The 23,831-nt window shown below is 51.8% G+C and overlaps 2 protein-coding genes across 6 annotated transcripts in view; both read left to right on the forward strand.

The window, feature by feature from the left end:
* The window catches only part of ZDHHC18 (zinc finger DHHC-type palmitoyltransferase 18), a 36,453-nt gene extending 16,255 nt beyond the window's left edge, over positions 1-20,198 (forward strand). The window contains exons 3-10 of one of the 5 annotated variants that reach the window (XM_053577076.1): positions 2,725-2,874; positions 5,337-5,474; positions 5,591-5,639; positions 6,463-6,565; positions 9,380-9,492; positions 10,475-10,574; positions 12,945-13,022; positions 13,586-18,317. In XM_053577076.1, coding sequence (XP_053433051.1) covers positions 2,725-2,874; positions 5,337-5,474; positions 5,591-5,639; positions 6,463-6,565; positions 9,380-9,492; positions 10,475-10,574; positions 12,945-12,986 — 695 coding nt within the window. In that variant the 3' untranslated portion in view covers positions 12,987-13,022; positions 13,586-18,317. The other 4 variants (XM_053577073.1, XM_053577075.1, XM_053577074.1 and 1 more) reach the window with 4 other exon arrangements.
* Positions 20,199-20,539: 341 nt separating this feature from the next.
* SFN (stratifin) lies at positions 20,540-21,859 on the forward strand. Its single transcript, XM_053577096.1, has one exon. The coding sequence runs from the start codon at positions 20,894-20,896 to the stop codon at positions 21,638-21,640; it is 747 nt and encodes a 248-aa protein (XP_053433071.1). The 5' UTR covers positions 20,540-20,893; the 3' UTR covers positions 21,641-21,859.
* The last annotated feature ends 1,972 nt before the right edge of the window (positions 21,860-23,831 follow it).

Consider the following 23,831-nt stretch of genomic DNA (forward strand, 5'->3'; position numbering starts at 1 on the left):
GTCTTGGTGGTGCTTGTTGTCCCAGCTTCTTAAGAGGCTGAGGTGGTGGGCGGCGCCTGTGGCTCAGTTGGTAGGGCGCCGGCCCCATATGCCGAGGGTGACGGGTTCAAGCCCGGCCCCGGCCAAACTGCAACCAAAAAATAGCTGGGCGTTGTGGCAGGCACCTGTAGTCCCAGCTACTCGGGAGGCTGAGGCAAGAGAATCGCTTAAGCCCAGGAGTTGGAGGTTGCTGTGAGCTGTGTGAGGTCACGGCACTCTACCGAGGGCCATAAAGTGAAACTCTGTCTCTACAAAAAAAAAAAAAAAAAAAGAGGCTGAGGTGGGAGGGTTGCTTGAACCCAGGAGTCTGAGGGTACTGTGAGCTATGATTGGCCTGTGAATAGCCACTGTACTCCAGCCTGGGCGACATAAGTGAGACCTCATCTCTAAAAATTTTTCAAAAAATATATTTTTTGAATTTATAAAAAGAACTCAAGACCATGCTTTGGAAACTTAGGTTTACATCCCGATTGCGCTGCATACTAGTTGTATGGTCTTGAGCAAGTCACTTATACTCCTGAACAAGATTCCTTAGCTGTAACTTTAAGATGATCATGATAATCTTACCTTGAGGGAGTGTTATCAGGACTGAAGGAGATCGTATCTGCAAGGTGCTCAGTATGTCTTAGGTACTTAGAAGTGCTCCTTTTCCCAAGCTTCTTCCCTTCTTCCCCTCAGCAATCCTGTGAGCTAGGCATAACAGCTCACACGTGTTAAGTGTTTCCTTTGTGCCACTTTGCATATATACACACACGCATGCACACACATAAATATTTTTTTCTCTTAATTTTTTTTAATTGAGACAGAGTCTCACTTTGTCACCTTCGGTAGAGTACCTTGGCGTCATAGCACACAGCAACCTTAAATGAAACTCTTGGGCTCAAGCAATTCTCTTACCTCAGCCTCCCTAGTAGCTGGGACTACACCACAATGCCCAGCTATTTTTTTATGTTTAGCAGGCCCGGGTTTGAACCAGCCCTGGAGCATGTGGCCAGCGCCCTAACCACTGGGCTACGGGCACCCAGCCATCACTTTGCATATATTAATTTAATCCTCACAACAACAATATACCGTGGATACTCTTTATTATCCCCATTTTAGTGACTGGAGAAACCATGGCACGAGGAGGTTAAATGATTTGCCTAGTTACACATTTAGCAAACAGTATCATTGGGAGAAACCCAGCTAGTAAGAGGTAAAGCCTGGATTCAATCACCAGCCTACCTGTTACTCTTATTTTACAGGTGAGAAAACCGAGGCTCTGAGAAGCTCATTTAACTTCAACCTTATACTCAGTCAGTAACAAAACCAGTTTCGGAGTGTGTCCGTTAGCCTCTAAGTCCCCCACCCTTGCTGGGAGTGGTGGCTTATACCTGTAATCCTAGCACTCTGGGAGGCTGAGGTGGGAGGATTGGTTGAGCTCAGCCCATGCTGACAATTTTTTTTTTTTTTTTTGAGACAGAGTCTGAAGGTGTCACCCTGGGTAGAGTACTGTGGGGTCACAGCTCACAGCAACCTCAAACTCCTGGGCTTAAGCGATTCTCTTGCCTCAACCTCCCAAGTAGCTGGGATTACAGGCACCTGCCACAACACCCAGCTGCTTTTTGGTTGCAGCTGTCATTGTTGTTTGGTGGACCCAGGCTGGATTCAAACCCACCAGTGGCTGGCGCCCTAGCCACTTGAGCTACAGGCGCCGAGCCCCATGCTGGCAGTTTTAACGAGAAGATGCTTACTTAGTTAAGGTTTAAACATGCAATGGTTGAGGTGATGGTGAAGCAACTTAACAGAGGTCTCTTTGGTAGTGGAAAATATAAGGCTAGAGTCTAGTTGCTTCACTGATAATTATGCCTGGCACAGTAAATATTCTTTGGAGGCTGGTGGCCAAACTGGAGACATTATCCGAGGAGCTGATCCAATGGAAGTGATGACTGGGAACGTGGCGGTGGGCTGTGGATCACAGGCTGTCCATGGGACTCTCAGCTCTCCCTCTGAGAAGGAGCCTCTGTTCTGGGGAAACTTTGGTCCTTTGTGGTCTGGGGTACCAGGAGGCTTCAGTTTTAAAATTTTGGGCTTTGCATGTGGAAGACCGGGGTTTAGATTCCTGCTCTGCCAGCATACCAGCTGCAGGACCTCAAATGAGCTATGTAAACCTTTCTTTTCTCTCTTGCTCTCTTTTTTAAATGGAGATATAACAAGCTTACCAAAAGTACATAAACCCTAAGTGTTCTATTTGATCATTGTTCACAAACTGAACACACATGTAACTGGAGCTCAGTGGCCTTGTAGATGTCCTACTTCCACATCTGACTGTTGCCTCATAGCATTATTTACTTTGTTCCTCTACCTCCTGTAAACAGGAACCTAGCTCTAGACTTGATTATATGCAGTTTAACCTCGATAAGCCTTGCTGGGTTCTCTGTCTCCCATAGCCCTTCTTAGAGCTGTGAAAGGCCAGCAGTTGTGTGAGCAGGTATGTAAAGGTTTAGTGCAGTGCCTGGCACAGAGGACATCTCAGTATGTGATAGCAGCTCCTAATATTTGTCCCTGCCTTAGGCCAGATGTTTTACCCCGATATTTGTTTTCCTGAGGCTTGTCTTATCCTACCAGGCAGCAGTAGCTATCCCCCCTGGGGTTCCTGACCTGGGCTGCCCTGGGCGTTCCCCATCTCTCTTTTCCCACCCCCAGACAACACAGGCAGTTCCACATACCGGCCGCCCCCTCGGACTCGGGAGGTGATGATCAACGGGCAGATGGTGAAGCTAAAGTACTGCTTCACCTGCAAAATGTTTCGGCCACCAAGGACCTCACACTGCAGTGTCTGTGACAACTGTGTGGGTGAGTAGGAGGCAGGGGGAGGGGTGTGGAGATTCCTGAGAGACACCAAGTCCTAGGAACAGGGTCACACGTGGGTGTGGGGTGGGCAGGTTTTAAATATCGGATATTTAAATATCCAGATTTTCCCTGACTGAGGAGGGTCCCGGGGCAAAGGCTCCTCTTGAGTGTGACCAGTGGTGTTTTGGTCATAAATCTACCAGTCCTTTAGCCCAGGATTGGTAGATTCCCTCCCCCCCAGCTCTGAAGTGTGGGGTGGACACAGAGAGGCCTTGAACCCTTCTCCCTGGCTTCAGCTTGGTCCTCAGTAGGTATAACTTCTCAGGAATCAGAGACTAGAAGAATAACATTTCAGATACATTTGGGCCAGAAAGAATGATTTACTATCCAGTGACCCGGGGCCAACAATACTGAAAGACTTTCATCTGATTCCCAGGGTTTGAGAGGACAAGCATCTGGGAACAGAGGAGTTTAAGCTGGCGAGGTGCAGAGGATGCATCTGTGCTAATTATTATTTTGCACCCTCTCCCTGCTTTTCAGAGGCTGGCCACATAGCTCTGATGGGAACCAAGGGGGAACCCCTGGGAGGGTATTATTAGGGAAATGCTGTGTGAGAAGACCCTGATGAGCTAAGCCACAGTGACTGTGCTCAGTTCTCAAAGCAATGAGCTCATTGTGCTAGCTCAGCACTCCCTGAGCAAGAGAACCGTGGGGAACACCCCATGATGCAGGCAGCAAACTGGGTGACTCAATGGGCATCATTCATCTCTGAGGATCTGCCCACCCGCTCCTGCAAAGGGCGCTAACCTTGGCAAGAGGCCTTGTGACCCACATTCCCACAGGGACTTTCCTCACCAGTCTGGGTGCGGCCCCACCTCCAGGGACACAGTGTAGGTGTGAGCTCAGCCCTCTGACCTGGTCTTTGATGCCAGCTATCCATGAATAAAATAGAGGCCCAGCCCCTCCCTAGGCCACTAGTCCTAGAGCAAGGGATGGGGGTCATTGGCTGTTGGCGTGTGGCTGGGAGGGTAGGTCAGGCAGCAAGTACTTTTTGTGGGCTTTTGTGCCAGGCTCTGCTCTGGATCCTGGGGATTCAGCACCATGTGAGGCTAACACATGAAGCCCCCTGATGGAGTTTACGATCAAGCAGGGTGATTAGCCTTTTCAATAATTATAAATAGGCCTGGCTCAGTCGCTCTCACCTGTAATCCTAGCCCTCTGGGAGGCCAAGACAAGTAGATCCCTTGAGTTTAGGAGTTCAAGACCAGTGTGAACAAGAGTGAGACCCCATCTCTACCACAAATAGAAAAACTAGCCAAGCATCACGGTAGGTACCTGTAGTCCCAGCTACTTGGGAGGCTGAGGCAAGAAAATCGCCTAAACTCAGGAATTTGAAGTTGCTGTAAGCTAAACTGACACCATGGCACTCTAGCTTGGGTGACGGAGTAAGACTCCATCTCTAAATAAATAAGTAAATAAATATATAAATACATATGGGCTAACTGCAGCAAAATAGAAGTAACAGAGGAAGATAACATAGATTACCTCATCTAGTCTGGAGTAAGAGGAAACTTCTTTTTTTTATTTTTTTGGAGACAGTCTCACTCTGTTACCCTCAGTAGAGTGCTTAGAGTGCTATGGAGTCATAGCTCACCTCAAACTCTTGGGTTTAAGGGATCCTCTTGGCTCAGCCTCCCTAGTAGCTGAGACTACAGGCACCTGCCGCAACACCTGGCTAGTTTTTTCTATTTTTAGTAGAGATAGGATCTTGCTCTTGCTCAGGCTGGTCTGGAACTCCTGTGCTTGGTTAATGCACTGACCTCAGCCTCCCAGAGTGCTAGGATGATAGGTGTGGGTCACCTTGCCTGGCCTTTTTTTTTTTTTTTTTCTTTCTTATTTTATTTTACTTATTTGTGGAGAAGACTTTTCTTTTTTGATACAGAGTCTCAAGCTGTCGCCCTGGTAGAGTGCCATGGCATCATAGCGCACAGCAATCTCCAAATCTTGGGCTCAAGCAATCCTCTTGCCTCAGCCTCCCAGTCTGGGACTACAGGTGCCTGTCACAATGCCTGGCTATTTTTAGAGACAGGGGTCTTGCTGTGACTCAGGCTGGTCTCAAACTCATGAGCTCAGGCAATCCACCTGCCTTGGCCTCCCCAAGTGCTAGGATTTCAGGCTTGAGCCACTGTGCCCAGCCCGAGGAGACTTTCTTCAGGAAGTAGCTTCACAGCTGAGGCATGAAGCAGGAGGGGTTTATTAACTAGGTGGAGAGACAGGGAAGTATATGTCAGGCAGTGGGAACCAGTGCACAAAGGACAAGAAGCAGGGTGTGGCTGAGGGCTGGCAGCCAGCTGCTGCAGATAGAGGGAAAGGCGTAGGGAAGGCCCAGCTGTGGGGCGAAGCCTCTGAACACCTGTGCTGGTTGCAGGCCAGACCCTTACCCCTGCCCTTTTGTCCTTTTCCAGAACGGTTTGACCATCACTGCCCCTGGGTGGGCAACTGTGTGGGGAGACGGAACTACCGCTTCTTCTATGCATTTATTCTCTCCCTGTCATTCCTGACCGCCTTCATCTTTGCCTGTGTGGTCACCCACCTGACGCTGCGTGAGTTGAGTGTGGGGCAGGGGGACTGGGAGGGGATTGCCAGCAAGCTCAGCCTGGTCAAGAGGTATAGTGACTGTCCCTCTGAGCTGTGTCCTCTCCTGTTTCTTCTTCCCCAGGCTCTCAGGGAAGCAACTTCCTCTCCACACTGAAGGAGACACCAGCAAGATATCCTTTGTCAGCTAGTGGCCGCTTCAGTGAGAACCGAGGCCCATGCAGTGGGGCAGGTCCCCATACCTCATCCTATAAACAGAAGGGAATGGTGTAGAGCCCACATTCGTCTTCTAGAATCCAGTGTAACAACTGTTTCTGCTCATACCCAGGCTAGAGCTGATCCTAAGTGGGGTATTGTGGAGCAACAGTGGCCAAGGACCCCCTGGAGGCACAGTCTGAAAACAGGGACCTAGGAGACAGGTTGTTCCTTAAGATTCCAAGCTCTCTGGACCATGTGATGCCCACAGCTATTTGTGCTTAGAATCCTCAGCAACCTTGGCCATCTGTCATCCTGATCTTGTCTTGCTCTTGAGTGGGGCCCCTGATCCTTCCTTGGGGCCTAGGAGGTGATCCTGCTGAGAAGTGGTGGACGGGCTCTAGGAAGGTTTCAAAACTTAGCAGTTCTGGGCGGCACCTGTGGCTCAGTGAGTAGGGCACTGGCCCCATATACCAAGAGTGGCGGGTTCAAACCTGGCCCCAGCCAAACTGTAGCAAAAAGTAGCTGGGCATTGTGGCGAGCGGCTGTAGTCCCAGCTACTCGGGAGGCTGAGGCAAGAGAATCACCTAAGCCCAGGAGTTGGAGGTTGCTGTGAGCTGTGATGCCACAGCACTCTACCAAGGGTGATAAAGTAAGACTGTCTCTAAAAAAACAAACAACAACAACAAAACCTAGTAGTTCTTGGGGGAAACAGCTCCATAGAAGGTTACATGAGAAGGGCCTGGCATGCCTGGGAGGCTTCCTGCCCTCTATGCTGTGTGGGTCCTTGACTGCCCTCACTGTGCTGGAGCTGGTGATCTGCTTCTTCTCCATCTGGTCCATCCTGGGCCTCTCAGGGTTTCACACTTACCTCGTCGCCTCCAACCTGACAACTAATGAAGACGTGAGTAAGACCAGGGCAGCTAAGTGTAGTCCAGACTCTCAGACTGCAGGGGAAACATGGGTGGAGGCGTGAGGCAGACAGACACCTCCTAGTGCTTGTGGGTTGGCCCAGGGAGACCCAACGCAGGCTTCCGAGATCCCCTCACGCTCTGGTCCCTTCGTGCGAGCTCCCAAGGCTCACAGTTGCTCTGCCCCACAGCCCCACAGGAGCAGTGCTCACGCTGCAACATGTCACTGCTCACAGAATCCTTTCCATTCCCGTCATCTCTTCAGGTCCTTTTACCTGAGGCAAAAGGTGCAGAATGCTTTTTCTCCATTCCATGGCCAAAAAACACACCCCAGGGTCACACAGCTGGGAAGGGGCAGAGCCAAGGTTGTTTGCCAAGTTGTGGGCATGCTCTCCCTGTTCCATCACGCTGCACATAGGCAGCAGAGCTGTGACTGTTCTCAGGGGTTCTCTGGGGCTCCCTGAGGCATGCTTATTGCTTGGGGGAAGCAGCCAGGACAGGACAGTGGCGCTCCATTGACCCTTCCTGCCCTGCAGGACAGCATTGTTTGAGCCCCCACTGTTTGAGCCCTGGGCCAGACTGACAGACCCTCCCCATCCTGCAAACAAGATCTTTTGTTTCAGGGCCCACCATCTGACACTTACCAGAGACCCATTGTCCAACAGAAAATACATTCCCTGACCTCAGCCTCTCATTCAGGAAAACAAAACTTAGCACACATGAGAGGGTATCCTGCTAGGTGATTGGTGGGAGCAGAAATGACATCAGCCAGCATCCCTGGAAGTAGTTTCTTAGGTTATGATTCTGCAGGTTATTGCCAGGGGTTAAGCAAAAAGAGGTGTTGTGACTCAATAAGTATAGAAAACTAGTTTAAGGTCACAAGGTATTGGTAACTGCTATAGTCTTCAGTAGCTGACTTCACAGAGCAAGGTTTCGTCTAAAGCTCCAGCAATGCCATCTGAGAATTAGTGTTATTGTCCCTATTTTCAGAGAACGATTGAGACTCAAAGAAGTGGCAATCACATCCAGGGTCATACAGTTAGTGAGTGGCGGGGCCAGAGCTCACAACCACGTCAGCCCAATCTGTTGTGTTCTTCTACCCTCCCTATAGACGGCTGGCCAGAGGAGGGATCACCTAAAATGTTTCCTCCAGAGTAGAGTTTTTAAACCTTTTTAATCTCATGGCACACTTGAATCTATAGTTAAACTTCCATGGCACACTTAAATTATGTTGATTAAAAAAAGAGTAAATATATATATATACTTACTGTGCTTTGAAGGTCTTTAAAAAATAATTTCATTAGGGCAGGACTCGGTGGCTCACGCCTATAATTCTAGCACTTTAGGAGGCTGAGGCAGGTGGATTGCCTGAGCTCACAGCGAGACCCCATCTCTAAAAATAGCCAGGCGTTGGGTGGCGCCTGTGGCTCAGTTGGTAAGGCGCTGGCCCCATATACCGAGGGTGGCGGGTTCAAACCCGGCCCCGGCCAAACAACCAAAAAAAAAAAAATAGCCGGGGTGGCGCCTGTGGCTCAGTCAGTAAGGCGCCAGCCCCATATACCAAGGGTGGCGGGTTCAAACCCGGCCCCGGCTGAACTGCAACCAAAAAAAAAAATAGCTGGGCATTGTGGTGGGCGCCTGTAGTCCCAGCTACTCGGGAGGCTGAGGCAAGAGAATCGCTTAAGCCCGGGAGTTGGAGGTTGCTGTGAGCTGTGTGATGCCATAGCACTCTACCGAGGGCCATAAAGTGAGACTCTGTCTCTACAAAAAAAAAAAAAAAAAAAGAAATAGCCAGGCGTTGTGGCAGTTGCCTGTAGTCCTACTACTTGGGAGGCTGAAGCAAGAGAATCACTTGAGTCCAAGAGTTGGAGGTTGCTGTGAGCTGTGATGCAACAGCACTCTACAGAGGGTGACAAAGTGAGACTGTCTCCAAAAAAAAAGAAAATTAACTAATCTTTAAAAATTTTCATGACACACTTAAGATCCACCAACGTGCTGTAGCACACCAGTTAAAAACCACTGCCCTAGGCAGGGCATGGTGGCTCATGCCTGTAATCCTAGCACTCTGGGAGGCTGAGGCGGGTGGATTGCTTGAGCTGAGGAGTTCAAGACCAGCCTGAGCAAGAGCAAGACCCTGTCTTTACTAAAAATAGAATAGCCAGTGTTGTGTTGGGTTCCTGTAGTCCCAGCTACTCGGGAGGCTGAGACAAGGGGATCACTTGAGCCCAAGAGTTTGAGGTTGCTGTGAGCTATGAGGATACCATGGTTCTCTACCCAGGGTGACAGAATGAGACTGTCTCAAAAAATACAAGAAATAGCTCAGTGGGTAGGGCGCCAGCCCCATATACCAAGGGTAGTGGATTCAAACCCGGCCCCGGCCAAACTGCAACACAAAAAATATAGCCAGGTGTTGTCGTGGGCGCCTGTAGTCCCAGCTACTCAGGAGGCTGAGGCAAAAGAATCACCTAAGCCCAAGAGTTGGAGGTTGCTGTGAACTGTGATGCCACAGCACTCCACTGAGGGTGATAAAGTGAGACTCTTGTCTCTAAAAAAATAAAAAAAGAAAAATAAAAAGAAATCACTGCCTTAGAGGTTTCTCTTTAGCTCTGCTGTCTTCTACCCTGTTTAGAGCTTCTTAATCTCTACAGAGGACTGCTCCACCCTCATTGAGTGGCTCACATTAAAGACACGTCCCCTCTTCTAAGAATTAGTTTCAGAATTGGCTAGTTCCCTCCAGCCACTAGACCTCCCTCCTAAAAAAATAAAGCAAAAAGAGGCATTGATCCAGGCCTCCTTCCTGCTTGCAGATCAAAGGCTCGTGGTCCAGCAAGAGGGGCGGTGAGGCCTCTGTCAACCCCTACAGCCATAAAAGTATTATCACCAACTGCTGTTCTGTGCTCTGTGGCCCCCTACCTCCCAGGTAAGCAAGCCAAGTGCAGGAGAGGGGTCAGAGTGTCAGGCCTGGCCAGTGCGGTGGCCCTGGGAGCTCTCACTTCTTAAAGTGATTCTGGATGTCAGCAGGTCTCCCCACACCACAGATGCCCTCTGTCCACCATCCCTGGTTGAATCCACTTAGGGCATTTGTCCTGTAAGGAAATTCTGTAGAAAGTTATACTTTTTAATAACATGCACATTATAGAAAAAAGTACAAAACATTTAAAAAGAGCATTATGGGCGGTGCCTGTGGGCTCAGTGAGTAGGGCGCTTGCCCCATGTACCGAGGGTGGCGGGTTTGAACTTGGCCCTGGCCAAACTGCAACAAAAAAATAGCCGGGCGTTGTGGCGGGCGCCTGTAGTCCCAGCTACTCAGGAGGCTGAGGCAAGAGAATCGCTTAAGCCCAAGAGCTGGAGGTTGCTATGAGCTGTGACAGCACAGCACTCTACCTAGGGTGACAAAGTGAGACTTTATCTCTAAAATAAATAAATAAATAATAAAAAGCAAAGCATCAGATATTACATGTGATCCTACTCCCCAGGGATAACCGTAAGTGACCATTTTGGCCACCATGCTTAAGTGATGCTGCCCTTTTGGTAGTGCATTCCCCGGACTGGGTGAGGCCTGGTTCTTTCCTGGCAGCAGGGAAACCTCGTGGGCCCCGCCGTGCCAGGAAACTCTCTGTACATACTGACACCAGGGGGCGCCAGAGCTCCAGAGCAGGAATTAAATTGATGTGGACACTGCTGAACAAGACTTCCCTAGTTGTGTCTTCTGCCCCACCAAGGATTCCTGTCACCCATCCTGCTTGGAGGGGGAAGGGAAACTAGGGATCTTACTATTGCCAGATGCCTGTTCATCCTTGCTTTCCTCTTCTGCAACCTGGCTTCTTGGTTGCAGAGCCCCTGGCCTTGGAGTTTTGGCATTGAGGAGAGCCCTAATGTATGTCTCCCTTATATTTTGGAAGCCTAATTGATCGGAGGGGATTTGTGCAGTCTGACACCGTGTTGCCCTCACCCATCAGAAGCGACGAGCCAGCCTGCAGAGCTAAGCCTGATGCCAACATGGTAGGAGGCCACCCCTGACTGGGGCTCAGAACTTGCCACCTGCTGGCCTGTCTGCCCCTGCACTCACCTGCTGCCCTCCACACCTGCAGGGACCTTCCCCATTCCATCCGAGGGAAGCACAGCTGCCAAAGACTCAAGTCTTTTCGTATTTATTTCCCACCCTGCGTGGCTTTCCCTGAACTGTTCTATGGCTGTGCCCTCTGCTCTCCAAACCCAGGTTCCCGCAGCCTTGAGCCCGGGGTGCCCCCAGCTGATCAGTGGCAGTATGAACAGGAGAGGCCAGAGCCTCTGGAGGCCACTAAGGGACTGTGCCAAGTTTTTGCCTAAGCCAAGGCAAGCCCTGTGTGAGTGGGATGAGCGTGAGGCCTCCCAGTTTGGGGAACTGCTTGGGCCTAGCTGAGCCAGGGTCCTGGGGGCAAAGCAGGACTGATGAACCATCAGCTCTGGACAGGACTGTGGGAGAGGATGCCTCTCTGGGCTGCTTTGGCTGTGGGCTCCTTCATGCTCTTTGAGATGATCATTGTTCTTTCTTCTGTGGGGTTTTTGGTGCTTTTTTTGTTGTTATTATGAAGTTGGCCAATAGGATAGAGCTGGAGTCCATTAGAGAGGGCAAGGTTGGCAGTGAGTGGGGAAGCCTGTGTCGGAGGAAGCTGAATCAGCCAGCCAGGCACCCCAAACCTAGCTCTTATGCGATTCCTGGGCACCACGGCCATAAGTGGGGGCCTTGTTCTCCCCCTGCCCCGGGAGGGCTTGCTAAGGGATCCTAGGATGCCCCCCACCTCTCCCCAAAACAGGCCTGGGGATGGGCAGATTATGCCCATGATGGCAATACTTGAAACGGGTTTATTAATGCTGGGTATTTTGCACAATTTTATAGACCTCTTTTCTACATAGCCTTTTTTAAATGGAAGAAGACAAAGTCGGCCATGTTGCTATCTGTGTAGTGCCAGGTGAAACGTTATCAGAAGGCTGGTCAGTTTTATTAAGTTTATTAGAAAAGACCTTGTGGCTGTGAATGAGTGAGAGAGAGTGTGTGTGTGTGTGTGTGTGTGTGTGTGTGTGTGTGTGTGTGTTCACATGTGCCCCTTTCCGAATGTGGGTGGCTCCTACATCCCCTGAACTGCCTCCCCCCAATCTGCCCTTGGGTATCAGGAGCAGCCTGAGCCATGGGGACAGGAACATCTGCATCAGTCACAAGAGGCCCCTGGGATCCACTGGGGCCTAGCCACATCTGCTTATCTTTCTTCCTCCATGGATTTCAGATTTCAAAGTCCCCCTATGGCTGGGGACTTTGCTACCCAACCCTCCCGTCCCACCCCTACCACCCTGCCCCCAGGTTAGGCTTCCAGCTGGGACCTGCCCAGACAGGCTGAAGCTAGGTGTGGTGGGTGGGGTGATAGCTTTGGGGAGCGGCTGCCACTCTAGGAGCCACATACTTTCTCTGAGCTCTGACTATGGGACCCAGTGCTAGAGACAGAGGACAGGAGTTTCTGCCAAGTGGGTGCCTCCATCCAGAGAAAAGGAGGGAAAGAGCGGGAAGGACCAAGGGGGAAATGAAGGTTTCTGGGCCAGAAACTCCGAGGATGTCCCTCCTCTTCTGAAAGCTCATCAAAATAGAGAATTAACCCTCTATCCCCCTCAGCCTTTCGTCTGGGCTGAAGCCCTGGGAAAATGACATAGGAAGACTTTGGATCTTGTCCTTTCTCACTCCAGAGGCCAATGGTCACAGATGGAGCTAGAGATGGCGAACACAGAGAATCTCCTCTGAGAGAAACAGCTTTGCCTCAGCCTCAGGGCCCTTGGCCATGCTGTAGTGGTGTGGGAGTTGGGGAGGAAGCTGGCTAGAGGAAGGGTTTCCAACCTGCCTTTTATTTAAGCCAGTATTCTTTGTTCCTGCTTGTAATAAAACTTTTGTTTTTAAGAGTTGATTCGCTTTGGTTTGGTTTTTATTTGCTTTTTCTTTGCTGAGGCCCCAGCTGATAGTTCTAGTTCTTTATGACAAACTTGGGTCTTTTCTTGGTCAGGCAGGGAGTCCAGCTATCAAGCTAAAGCTCCCCTCTCCTGGCTGGAGTTCTGTCTGCTAGAGGCAGAGCAGAGGGGGGCTGCAGCTGAGCCCCCATGGACTCATGAGAAGAGGCCATCCTATCTTGTTCCCTCTACCTTTCCCTGCCTCGGGGGCCAGGAGACTCCCACGTTCTTCTCTGCAGTCTTTCCACTCTGATTTTCAGTGACCACTCAGCTAAGAAAATGTTTGAGGCAGTAGATTCCAGTTTGAGAGCTGGAACCTTCTTAGCCATCACCTCCTGCCTGGCAGCTAGGACAGGCCAGGCATCTCGTAACACTGGCCCACCTCTCTGGTATCTCCCCCAGGAGGACACCTGTCAGGATTTTGCCATCTCCTGCACAGCCTGAGGGGAGCTAACAGGCCTCTTTACAGAGGGTTAGCTGGTAAGACTGTATCTTCTCTGTGGCCAGCACTGCCGGCTGCCCTCACACACCATCTCAGCCCCATCGCATGCCTTGCAAACCCACAGACCCATCCATCCATCTGGTGTGTGCTGTGGTGTGTGTGCTGGTGGTGGTAGGGTCCCCAGCAGGGCTCTCCCCTCTAAGCAGAAGGATCGGGGTGTAGGGCAGGGCTAAGAGCCCAGCCCCATCTGGACTAAGGAAGTAGCTTTTCACTGAGCAGCTCTCCAGTGGGGAAGGAGGTGAAGGGTGCGGCTGGAGAGGGAGAGGAGGGTGTATCTGCTCGGGGCCTGTCCTGGTGGTGTGCAGGGGCCCTCAGGCACTAACACATCTGGCTGTCTGTCCCTGCTGAGCTTTCTCTCACCTGCCCCTTTGCTGTCCTGCTTAGTTGCCTGCTGCCAGAGCCTTGGCCCTTCTGTGTGGGAGAGGCATGTGCTGTGGCAGCACCTGCCCCGACCACCAGGGCCCCTGCAGGCCACTTCTCTCCTCCCAATCCCGCTAACCCTCTCTCTTCTCCTCCTTTGCTGTCCTGCCGGGATCTCCAGTGTGTGCAGGGGCTTAAGGACTTCCTGAGGACCGCTGCTCTTTGCCTCTCCAGGAGTGGCCTGGGGGGAGCCAGGCACCCGGCACTGCCACCTGCCTAACCTGTGGCCCGTCTGCCACCATCTGTGCCTACAGGCTCTGCCCCCTAGCCTGCCCTAAATGTGTGCTCCTGCTGCCTCCTATGCATAGGGGTGGGGGCTGGCCTCTTTGCCCCTACCCCCAGTCCATGCCAGCCAGAGTGCAGAAAGCCATAATGCAGCTGTCAGCACAGTAATGTAATACTCGTACTATGCTGAAACGCCCCCTACCTTACTTCCCCTTCCTCAGATTTGTGAGGCATCAAGACTCTTTAGGAATCTTGCTTCACAGCCTGCCCTCCCCCAGGTTTAAAAAAAAAACAGGCATAGCCATAGTCAAGCTGAGCAGGTTTCTTCAGGAGCCGTCTGGGGTGTTGATGGCTGATGACGCTGTTGAACAAGTTTGGTGACTGTTCTAAGCACAACCGGCTTGACATTGTTCCCACGCCCCTGTCCACCCAGAGTAGGTAGGATGTGGGGAGAGTGCTTGTAGCCTTTGCTCCAGGCACAGAGGGACTGAGTTGGCTACACAACCCATGTTCTTCAGGGAAACTAAAGGAAATGGGCCAGGACAAGGAAAACCAGCTAGGCCCAGGGCTGGGCGCTGCTTGACTGCTACCCTGTACCTTTTTTAACCAAAATAAAGAATCCCCTCTTCTTGCCATACTCTTGGCTGTCTGGTGCCACCTTTACTTTGGAGTCTGGGGATGGGGCCTGTGTGGGTCTACAGAAGAATAGACTCACTGCTAGCTTTGCTCCAGCTGGTCAGTGCTGCTCTGGAGATTTAAAAGAGGCAAAATGAGGCCCGCCGCAGCGGCTCATGCCTATAATCCCAGCACTCTGGGAGGCTGAGCCGGGTGGATCACCTGAGCTCACCAGTTTGAGATCAGCCTGAAGTACAGCGAGACCCAGCCTCTAAAAGTAGCTGGGAGTCGTGGAGAATGCCTGTAATCCCAGCTACTCGGGAGGCTGGGGCAAGACAATCACTTGAGCCCAGGAGTCTGAGATTGCTGTGAGCTATGATGCCACGGCACTCTACCAGGGGCAACAAAGTGAGACTGTCTCAAAAAAATAAAGTAAAATAAAAAATAAAATGCAATAAAAGAGGCACAATGAAACCAGAAGGATACGGGAATAGTGGTCTATATCCTTTTCTCTCTGTCCCTCCAGAACTCATGGTCTCAATTTCAGGGACCTCCAAGCAATAGCCCCACCCAGGCTAAGACAGAAGGTTTAACTTCAGTCTAGGACTGTCACACCCTGACCTGAGCCCAGACTAGGGAGGGTAAGAACCCCATTCCCTCTCCCCAGCTGCTCTGTGGAAGCCCAAGCTGGCTGACTAATGCAAAGGAAGGCCCTTGAGGGCCCAGGGCCTGCTGAGACCAGAGGAATGCCCCAGATGAAGAGAGAGGGGGCAGTCCCTTCCCTCTCCCCGGGACATGTCACACATGGTCCTATAAGCTGAAAATAATTACCACTAACATGCAGCAAGGGCCTGCCAAGCACCAGGTCCGTTTTCTCATCTTAAGCTCTTAAGCTATGAGGAAAGCAATGTCAGCCTTTTTACAGATGAGGAACTAAAGCTAGCTACAGGACCAGGGGAGCTACAGGAACTGCCCAGGTCACCCAGCTGATAAAGCAGCAAGTCCAGGATGATCTCTGCCCCAACCTGTAACCCACAGGCACTACCTAATGGATGAATACAGCTGTGGAAGACTGGTATCTTGGACACCCTAAAATTAGAGAATGTCATAGCTAGTAGAGAGGAGTTTATCTAGGCCAGCCTCCTTGTTTTACTGATGGGGAAATTGAAGCCCAGAGACAGGAAGAGACCTGTCCAAGACCTTATAACAGAGCTGGGATGCAGTCCCACACACTGACCTCATTCCATTCTCTTTTCAAAAATTCCACGCTGTCTCCTAGACTGGACTGGTTTAGGGGATGTAGGATACTCTAAACAGCAGTGCCTTCAGGAGAAAAAGACTTAGCAGCTGAAATAGCCGGGCGTTGTGGCGGGCTGCCTGTAGTCCTAGCTACTTAAGAGGCGGAGGCAACAGAATCGCTTGAGCCCAGGAGTTGGGGGTTGCTGTGAGCTGTGATGCCACAGCACTCTACCCAGGGTGACAGCTTGAGGCTGTCTCAAAAATTAAAAAGCCTTAGCAGCTGAATCACTTAAAAGTAACCTAATATTCTTCTCTAAAGGCAACTAGTAGAGTGAGATCTTGACTAGGTAATTGGACTCTTGTTCATAACTAACCAAGGGGAGAAGGTGTTTAAGCCTCCCCTGGTCACCTGTTTAATTTGATCATTCCAGCGGAGCCCGTAGCTCAGTGGGTAGGGTGCCAGCCGCATACACGGAGGCTGGCGAGTTTGAACCCAGCCCTGGGCCAGGTAAAACAACAATGAAAACTGTTATAACAACAACAACAAAAATAGCTGGGTGCTGTGATGGGCACTTCTGGTCCCAGCTAGTTGGGAAGTTGAAGCAAAAGAATCTCTTAAGCCCAAGAGTTTGAGGTTGCTGTGAACTATGACGCTAGGACACTCTACCCAAGGCGACAGCTTGAGACTCTGTCTCAAAAAAACAAACAAAAAAAAATTGATCATTCCAAGACTGAAAAATTTCTTAGGAAGTTCTTTCTGGAATCTAACCTGCTATCAGAGCCCAGTCCTCTGTTCTAGTGGAGAGAGATAGTAACTGGTTGCTTCCTTCTCTGTGTCACAACCTTCCAAAGCCTGTTATTAACAGCTAAGAAGGATTGGTTGCCTATGGGCTCAGAGGCCTTGAGCCTGCTGGTAGGATGGAATCTCTACAGAGAGTGGGCGGTTGGCAGGCATTATTAAGAGAGCCCTGTTGGGGGAGGCGCCTATAGCTCAGTGAGTAGGGTGCTGGCCCCATATACTGAGGTGGCAGGTTTGATTCCAGCCCTGGCCAAAGTGCAACAAAAAAATAGCTGGGCATTGTGGCAAGTGCCTGTAGTCTCAGCTGCTCGGGAGGCTGAGGCAAGAGAATCACCTAAGCCCAAGAGTTGCTGTGAGCTATGATGCCACAGGACTCTACTGCGGGCAACAAAGTGAGACTCTGTCTCTAAAAAAAAAAAAAAGAGAGAGCCCTATTGGGCTGCAAACCGCCTCTCCCCCACTCCCCACCCCCCCTTGTCTGCTGACTCAGGGAACTGTCTATGGGGCTCTGTGCCCTCCCAGGGCCTGCTGCTTCCTGCCCGCCTGGGCTCCTGGACTTGGGAAATGGAAGCCTGGAGGCAAAGGGAGGTAACTGAGACAGGAACTGAGTCAGGACTAACAGGCCAGAGCGGGCAGGAGGTGTCAGACATCCTGGCTTCCAGTTGTACTTCTGAGCTTGAGCTGAGGAGGAGCAGAAGTGAAGGGGCTTCCTTGCCCTTGCTTGGGGCTGAGCTGAGGGTGTGGAGTTCATGGTGTGAACCACTACCCCTGGCTTAAATGGCAGAAAAAGAATGCTGCCTCCCTAGATTCAGAAAAAGCCCCAAAATTCCTAGGTCTGCCAGGTCCTGCCTTCCAGGTTCCCAGTGTCTTGGGATCTCTAGATTTCCCCCAGGACTTGGGGAGCCCAAGCTGGATGACTAGTGCAAAGAAAGGCCCTTGAGGGCCCAGGGCCTGCTGAGGCCAGAGGAATGTACCAGATGGAGAGAGAGGGGGCAGTGCTGAGCAATCTGGCCACTCATCCATCTGGAGGGGAAAGGCTGTGGGCAAACTCTGCCCCTTTCCCTCTCCTGTGGACACCAGCCTTGGCAAGGTCTGATCTTCAGCTAAGCCTGGCTTGGAGCCCTTCATTTCATAGAGCCTAGCTCTATGGTTAGCGCTGTGTGTATGTATGTGTGTGATGATAAAGTTGATGGGATTCTTTTCACAGAATAATAACTATCATTGACTCTGCCATGCTTTCCATTAACTTACTTAATCTTCCAACAAGTCCCATTTTACAGCTATGGGAACTGAGACTCCAGGGCGGTGGCTCTCGCCTGTAATCCTATCACTCTGGGAAATGGAGGCAGGTAGATTGTCTGAGCTCAGGAGTTGGAGACCAGCCTGAGCAAGAGTGAGACCCTATGTCTACTAAAAATAGAAAAACTAGCTATGCATCATGGCAGGCATCTGTAGTCCCAGCTGGGGGGAAGATGAAGCAAGAAGATCCCTGGAGCCTAGGAATTTGAGGTTACTGTGAGCAATGAAGCCATGGCACTCAACCCCAGGGCGACCAAGTGAGACTCTGTCTCAAAAAAAAAATAATAAAAATAAATAAATAAATAAAAATAAAATAGGAACTGAGACTCTAAATAAACACTCAGCCAAGGCCACAACAGCTGGTAAGAATTAAACTCAGAGGCAGTCTGATTGCAAAAATATAGGCTATTCTGCCTCTCATAGGAAAATAATACATATTCACCATTCATAACTTGGAGAGAATAAGAAAATCAAAAGAGGGCAGCGCCTGTGGCTCAGTCGGTAAGGTGCCGGCCCCATATACCAAGGGTGGCGGGTTCAAACCCAGCCCCAGCCAAACTGCAACCAAAAACTAGCTGGGCGTTGTGGCGGGTGCCTGTAGTCCCAGCTACTTGGGAGGCTGAGACAAGAGAATCGCTTAAGCCCAGGAGTTGGAGGTTGCTGTGATCTGTGTGAGGCCACGGCACTCTACCAAGGGCCATAAAGTGAGATTCTGTCTCTACAAAAAAAAAAAAAATGAAAATCAAAAGAAAGGAAAATCATGGGCAGCGCCTGTGGCTCAGTTGGTAAGGCGCCGGCCCCATATACCGAGAGTGGCAGGTTTGAACCTGGCTCTGGCCAAACTGCAACAAAAAATAGCTGGGCGTTTTGGCAGGCACCTGTAGTCCCAGCTACTTGGGAGGCTGAGGCAAGAGAAATGCCTAAGCCCAGGAGTTGGAGGTTGCTGTGAGCTGTGACGCCACAGCACTCTACCAAGGGCAACAAAGTGAAACTCTCTCTCAAAAAAATAAAAAGAAAGAAAGAAAGCAAAATCATTTGGAGTCTGACTACCTCAAGGTACCTTCTATGAGTTAGTATTTTAGTGTAGTTCCTTTCCATCATTTTCTGTGTTAGTGCTCCAATTTGAACAAAGCCTTTGGGGATGTCAAGCCTAAAAATCCCTTCTGCTTCCTTAGAAACCCGTAGCATTAGCCCAGACATGCCCTGCACCCTGTGTGCAAGACATGTCTTGTGGCAAAAGAATATCTCATCTTTGGTCCTTAGAGTTCTGGCCTAAGCCTCCCTCCAGGAGGCCAAGGTGAGTATTTAGACATTCGAAGAAATGGGGGAGACACAGGCCTGTGAAATGATGCTGCCTCAAGTATTAGGCTGGCTGAATCCTACCAAAGGGAGCCCCACCGCCAAGCCTCATCTAAGCTTGGGCGAGGGGCAGGGCAGATACCAGGAACCTATCCTTAACAGGCTCAGTGCCAACACCCGTAGGTAAAACTCTTGATGAAACTTGAGGAGAGGGCCCTAGCAAGCAGGGACAGAAGGTTGGCAACAGAGAGGTCTCCGTCTCTGAGGCCTATGCCAGTGGTCAGAGGTGAGGCCATCATAGAAGGAAGCGACAAGGAAACTTCTGAGAGCCAGACTGGAAGAGGCGTCACTCAGCTGGGCTTTCTGTCCCATAAAACAAAATGTTATGTGTCACTGCCACCTCATTTTCTCAGCCCTGTCTCTCTCCACAGATTGCTAGCGTCCCCCTGGGGGCACCAAACTGGACCAAGCACCCAGGTGGCCTGCTTCCCAGACTCAGAGGGCAGGCTGAGTCAGGCAGGAAAGTGGGACAGCTAAGGAGCTGGGTCCCCACCCTCTGTGAGCCCCACTGACACATGACAGCAGGTGGCTTGGAGGGGGCAGGTGACCTGGCCTGAAGAGCCAGAGGGTAAGTCCTCAAACAAGTGGCAACAGGCCACCAACTTGAAAGGGAAATTCGTGCAGCAATGGGAAATGTGTCCAACAAACCTACTGGGTGACTAATTGCAAAGGCTGGGCTGCAGCGTCAGAGGCTGCTTGTTAAACACTTCATGAAGTGGCACCCTGAAAGCTGCCACCTGTGCATTCTGGGATTGCAGAGGTGACCCTGAGGGGGGGTGGTCAAGACCAGGGGATGGAAACATCTTCAGGTAGACTCAGGAGGAAGCTTGGATCTTACTTCCAGATACATCCTGGAGGCCTCTATGGGAGGAGAGTCAAAGGAAGTAGGGTGCAGAAAGAAGAGTTCCAGGGAGTTGAGAACTGTGCGACTTGAGGGAACTCTTACCCCTCTCTGAGACTCAGTGTTTTAGTCTCTATAGTCCCGTGCACCTCACAGAGACATAGTGGGAATTAAATTAGATCATGGAGGGGCCGGGCATGGTGGCTCATGTCTGTAATCCTAGCATTCTGGGAGGCCGAGGTGGGTAGATTGCTTGAGCTCAAGAGTTTGAGACTAGCTTGAGCAAGAGCAACACCGGGTCTCTTAAAAAAAAAAAAAAAAAGTTGCCAGGCATTGTGGCAGGTGCCTATAGTCCCAGCTAATCAGGAGGCTGAAACAAGAGAACCACTTGAGCCTAAGAGTTTGAGGTTGCTGTGAGCTATGATGCCAGACACTCTACAGAGAATAACAAAGTGAGACTCTGTCTCAAAAATAATAAATAAATCAATAATTAAATCATGGATATGGTAGTGCTTGGGAAGCTGTATAGCCCTGCCTAAACATGAATTATCTCACTTGAACCAAGGCGGGAACACATCTGGCAGGGTTAGTAACCACATCTTCCCACACCTTTATGAACTCCTCTTAGGCTAAGGCAGCCAGGTGGCTAAAGCCATCCTCACCACCTGGAAGGACTCTGTGAAGGAGGGTTTGCTTTTGAGCTTCCTACTGTTGCCATGTGGTGACAGCTTTGAGCAAGAGGGGGCAGCCTGGAGCCCAGAAAGGAGCCTTTGCAGGTGGGGCCCACACCCAGATTTCTCCTGCTGACTGTCTTGATGACTCACCCCCACATCCCAGCCCTTTTACCTTTAAGGAAGAGCCGGAAAGGGTGTGGGGAGAAGAGGAGAGGGAGGCAGGGCCTGAGCCCCAGTCCCGCCCCCTGCCCCTCCCCAGCCCTCTCCGGGCCAAGCCACCCAGCCAAAAGGCAGGCTGAGAACAAGAGAGGCACAGAGTCCCGCATTGGTGCAGAGGCAGCCAGTTAGCCCGCCGCCCGTCTGTCTGTCCCCAGAGCCATGGAGAGAGCCAATCTGATCCAGAAGGCCAAGTTGGCAGAGCAGGCTGAACGGTATGAGGACATGGCAGCCTTCATGAAGGGCGCCGTGGAAAAGGGTGAGGAGCTCTCCTGTGAAGAGCGAAACCTGCTCTCAGTGGCCTACAAGAACGTGGTGGGCGGCCAGAGGGCTGCCTGGAGGGTCCTGTCCACCATTGAGCAGAAAAGCAATGAGGAGGGCTCAGAAGAGAAGGGCCCCGAGGTGCGAGAGTACCGAGAGAAGGTGGAGACTGAGCTCCGGGGTGTGTGTGACACTGTGCTGGGCCTGCTGGACAGGTACCTCATCAAGGAGGCCGGGGATGCCGAGAGCCGGGTTTTCTACCTAAAGATGAAAGGTGACTATTACCGCTACCTGGCTGAGGTGGCCACCGGGGACGACAAGAAGCGCATCATCAACTCAGCCCGGGCAGCCTACCAGGAGGCCATGGACATCAGCAAGAAGGAGATGCCGCCTACCAACCCCATCCGCCTGGGCCTGGCCCTGAACTTTTCCGTCTTCCACTACGAGATTGCCAATAGCCCCGAGGAGGCCATCTCGCTGGCCAAGACCACTTTTGACGAGGCCATGGCTGACCTGCACACCCTCAGCGAGGACTCCTACAAAGACAGCACCCTCATCATGCAGCTGCTGCGAGACAACCTGACACTGTGGACAGCTGACAACACCGGGGAAGAGGGGGGCGAGGCTCCAGAGGAGACCCAGAGCTGAGCCGAGTCACCACCTGCCCTGCCCTGCCCTGCCTGTTCCAGTCACCCACCCCGTGGAGAGGACTAGTGTGGGGTGGGAGGCCCCACCCTTTCTCCCCAAGGCTCTATGGAGAGGACTTGCAGAGCTGAGGCCATCCAGGGCCGGGGTCCCACACTTCATGCAGATGTCAAGTGCTCCTAACCCTTGATCATCCCACCCACCCCAGCTCTCTGCACCCCCTTCTTCCCAACCACTTTTTACCCCACTCCTTGCCTCCTTCCTGGCCCTGCAGCCTTTGGATCTTAGGAAATAAGGAGTGTCCCACCCTGGTGGCTGAGAACTGGACCGTGTAGCAGAAGCTGGACATGGGTGTGTGTGTATGTGGCTGTATGTGAGAGTGAGAGCTTTCGAAAGCATGTCTGCTGGGTGCGACCATGTTTCCTCTCAATAAAATTCCTCTGTGACACTCCTGTCTTTTCCAGTTATTGGTCATGGTCTGGGAGAGGGATTGGAGTATAATTTAGAGACCTGGCTTTGGACCTCTTAGTTAGGGCCCGGTGTTGGCTCAGCGACTAGCAGGCAAGACTTCACTTCTGCCCTGACTCCAAGGTGAGAGGTGGGTCCACTCCACTCCATCAGCGCGGCTCCAATCAAACTGGACCCCGGGAGGGTCAGGAGACCGCAAAGGTGGCCCTGGAGAGGTGAGTGGGGCCGCAGTGTGGGAGGCTAAACGGCTCATTGGGTGGAGCAGGACAACCTAGTAGTCGGCTGAGGGCAGCGCCACTGGGACGCGCTGTGGTGAGCGGCACTGAGTACCCCAGGCTTTAAAGTGGGTAAGAGTCTCATCAAGTGCTCAGATCCCAGCGGAGGGGAGAATGACCTGAGACGAGGGTATAGCGCCACCATTAAAAGCCCAGATTTGAGGAGAGGGGAACGTCCCCCAGAGTTCAGAGGTGGGCTAAAAAGGAAACGGACTGGAGGGAGTAGAGCGAGATGGGTATAAAGGGCCACAAGGTGTCTGAGGAGTCGAGCCCACAGCCTCCGCTGGTAGCCGTCAGTAACACGCCGAGACCTGCGGCTGGCCGGACCGGTCCCTCCTTCCTAGCCCGAGACTGGAGGCGGGGCCCGAGGCAGATCCCGCCCAGTCCCAGGAGGGAGTTGTCTCCCCAGGGTACCGCCCCTCGGGCCCGACTGGCCAATAGGACAGTGAGCAGCGGTCGGCGCGCAACGACTCTTCCGGTCGTCAGCCGGGCTCGACCCGCTCGGCGACTGGGTAGGTGACGGCGCTCCCGCCACCCTACGCTGCCCCCCAGTGCGGAGGGGCTGCCCTTCCCCAGTTTCACTCAGACAAGTTGCTGCCAGCCCAGCCCGAGAGAGCTGGACTTCCTCAGAGCAGGAGGATGAGGAGAGGCTGTTAGTAAAATGCAGTCCCTAGCCTCTGAGTCATTAGCTCACGGGGCTGATCCCAGGCCGGGCCAGGTGGCAGGGTCGGCCGGGAAAGGCCACCAAAATTCCCCCACCACTCTCCAGGGTCCAGGCAGCCCTGAGCTGGTCGCCAAGAGACTTGGATTGTATCCCTGACTGGCTGTGCACCCATGGAAAAGCCATTATACCTCCCTGGGCCTCAGTTTCCCTTCTGTATAAGAGGCTTGGACTAAAGGCTCTCTCACAGCAAGAATCCTGGATTCACGGGCGGCGCCTGTGGCTCAAGGAGTAGGGCGCCGTCCCATATGCCGGAGGTGGCGGGTTCAAACCTGTCCCCGGCCAAAAAAAAAAAAGAATCCTGGATTCAAACTGCCTGGGTTTGACAACCACTCTGTCTTACCTTTGTGTCCTCATTTGTAAGTAGGGGGATTAAAACAGGACCTTCCTCCCACAGTAGCTGTGAAGTTTGAGAAAAGAAATGCGGGCAAAAGTAGCTCACAGTACCTGCTCAACAAATGTTAGCTATTAATTATTCCTTCCAGAATCAGCAGGTCTAGGATTTCACCAGCATTTCTATGCCCAGAGCAGAATGAGCCAGGCGGGCCCTGAGGAGCAGCCTTACTTCCAGGCTGACCTGCACAGTGCTGGGCCACCTGAGAATGCTGGCCTCACCTCAGCTGGTCACTCCTCCACCTGGCAAGGTTGAGGGAACTCAGTCCAGCCGCTTCAGGGTCCCCAGAGTCCAAGTCTGGCCACACTCATGGGACTTAAAACTGAAGGGCTCTTG

The sequence above is a fragment of the Nycticebus coucang genome, chromosome 22, assembly GCF_027406575.1.
Source record: "Nycticebus coucang isolate mNycCou1 chromosome 22, mNycCou1.pri, whole genome shotgun sequence".
NCBI classification, from domain to species: domain Eukaryota; kingdom Metazoa; phylum Chordata; class Mammalia; order Primates; family Lorisidae; genus Nycticebus; species Nycticebus coucang.

Excerpts from the sequence above, each read along its gene's own strand:
- SFN (XM_053577096.1), top strand. The coding sequence starts at position 20,894 with ATGGAGAGAGCCAATCTGATCCAGAAGGCCAAGTTGGCAGAGCAGGCT.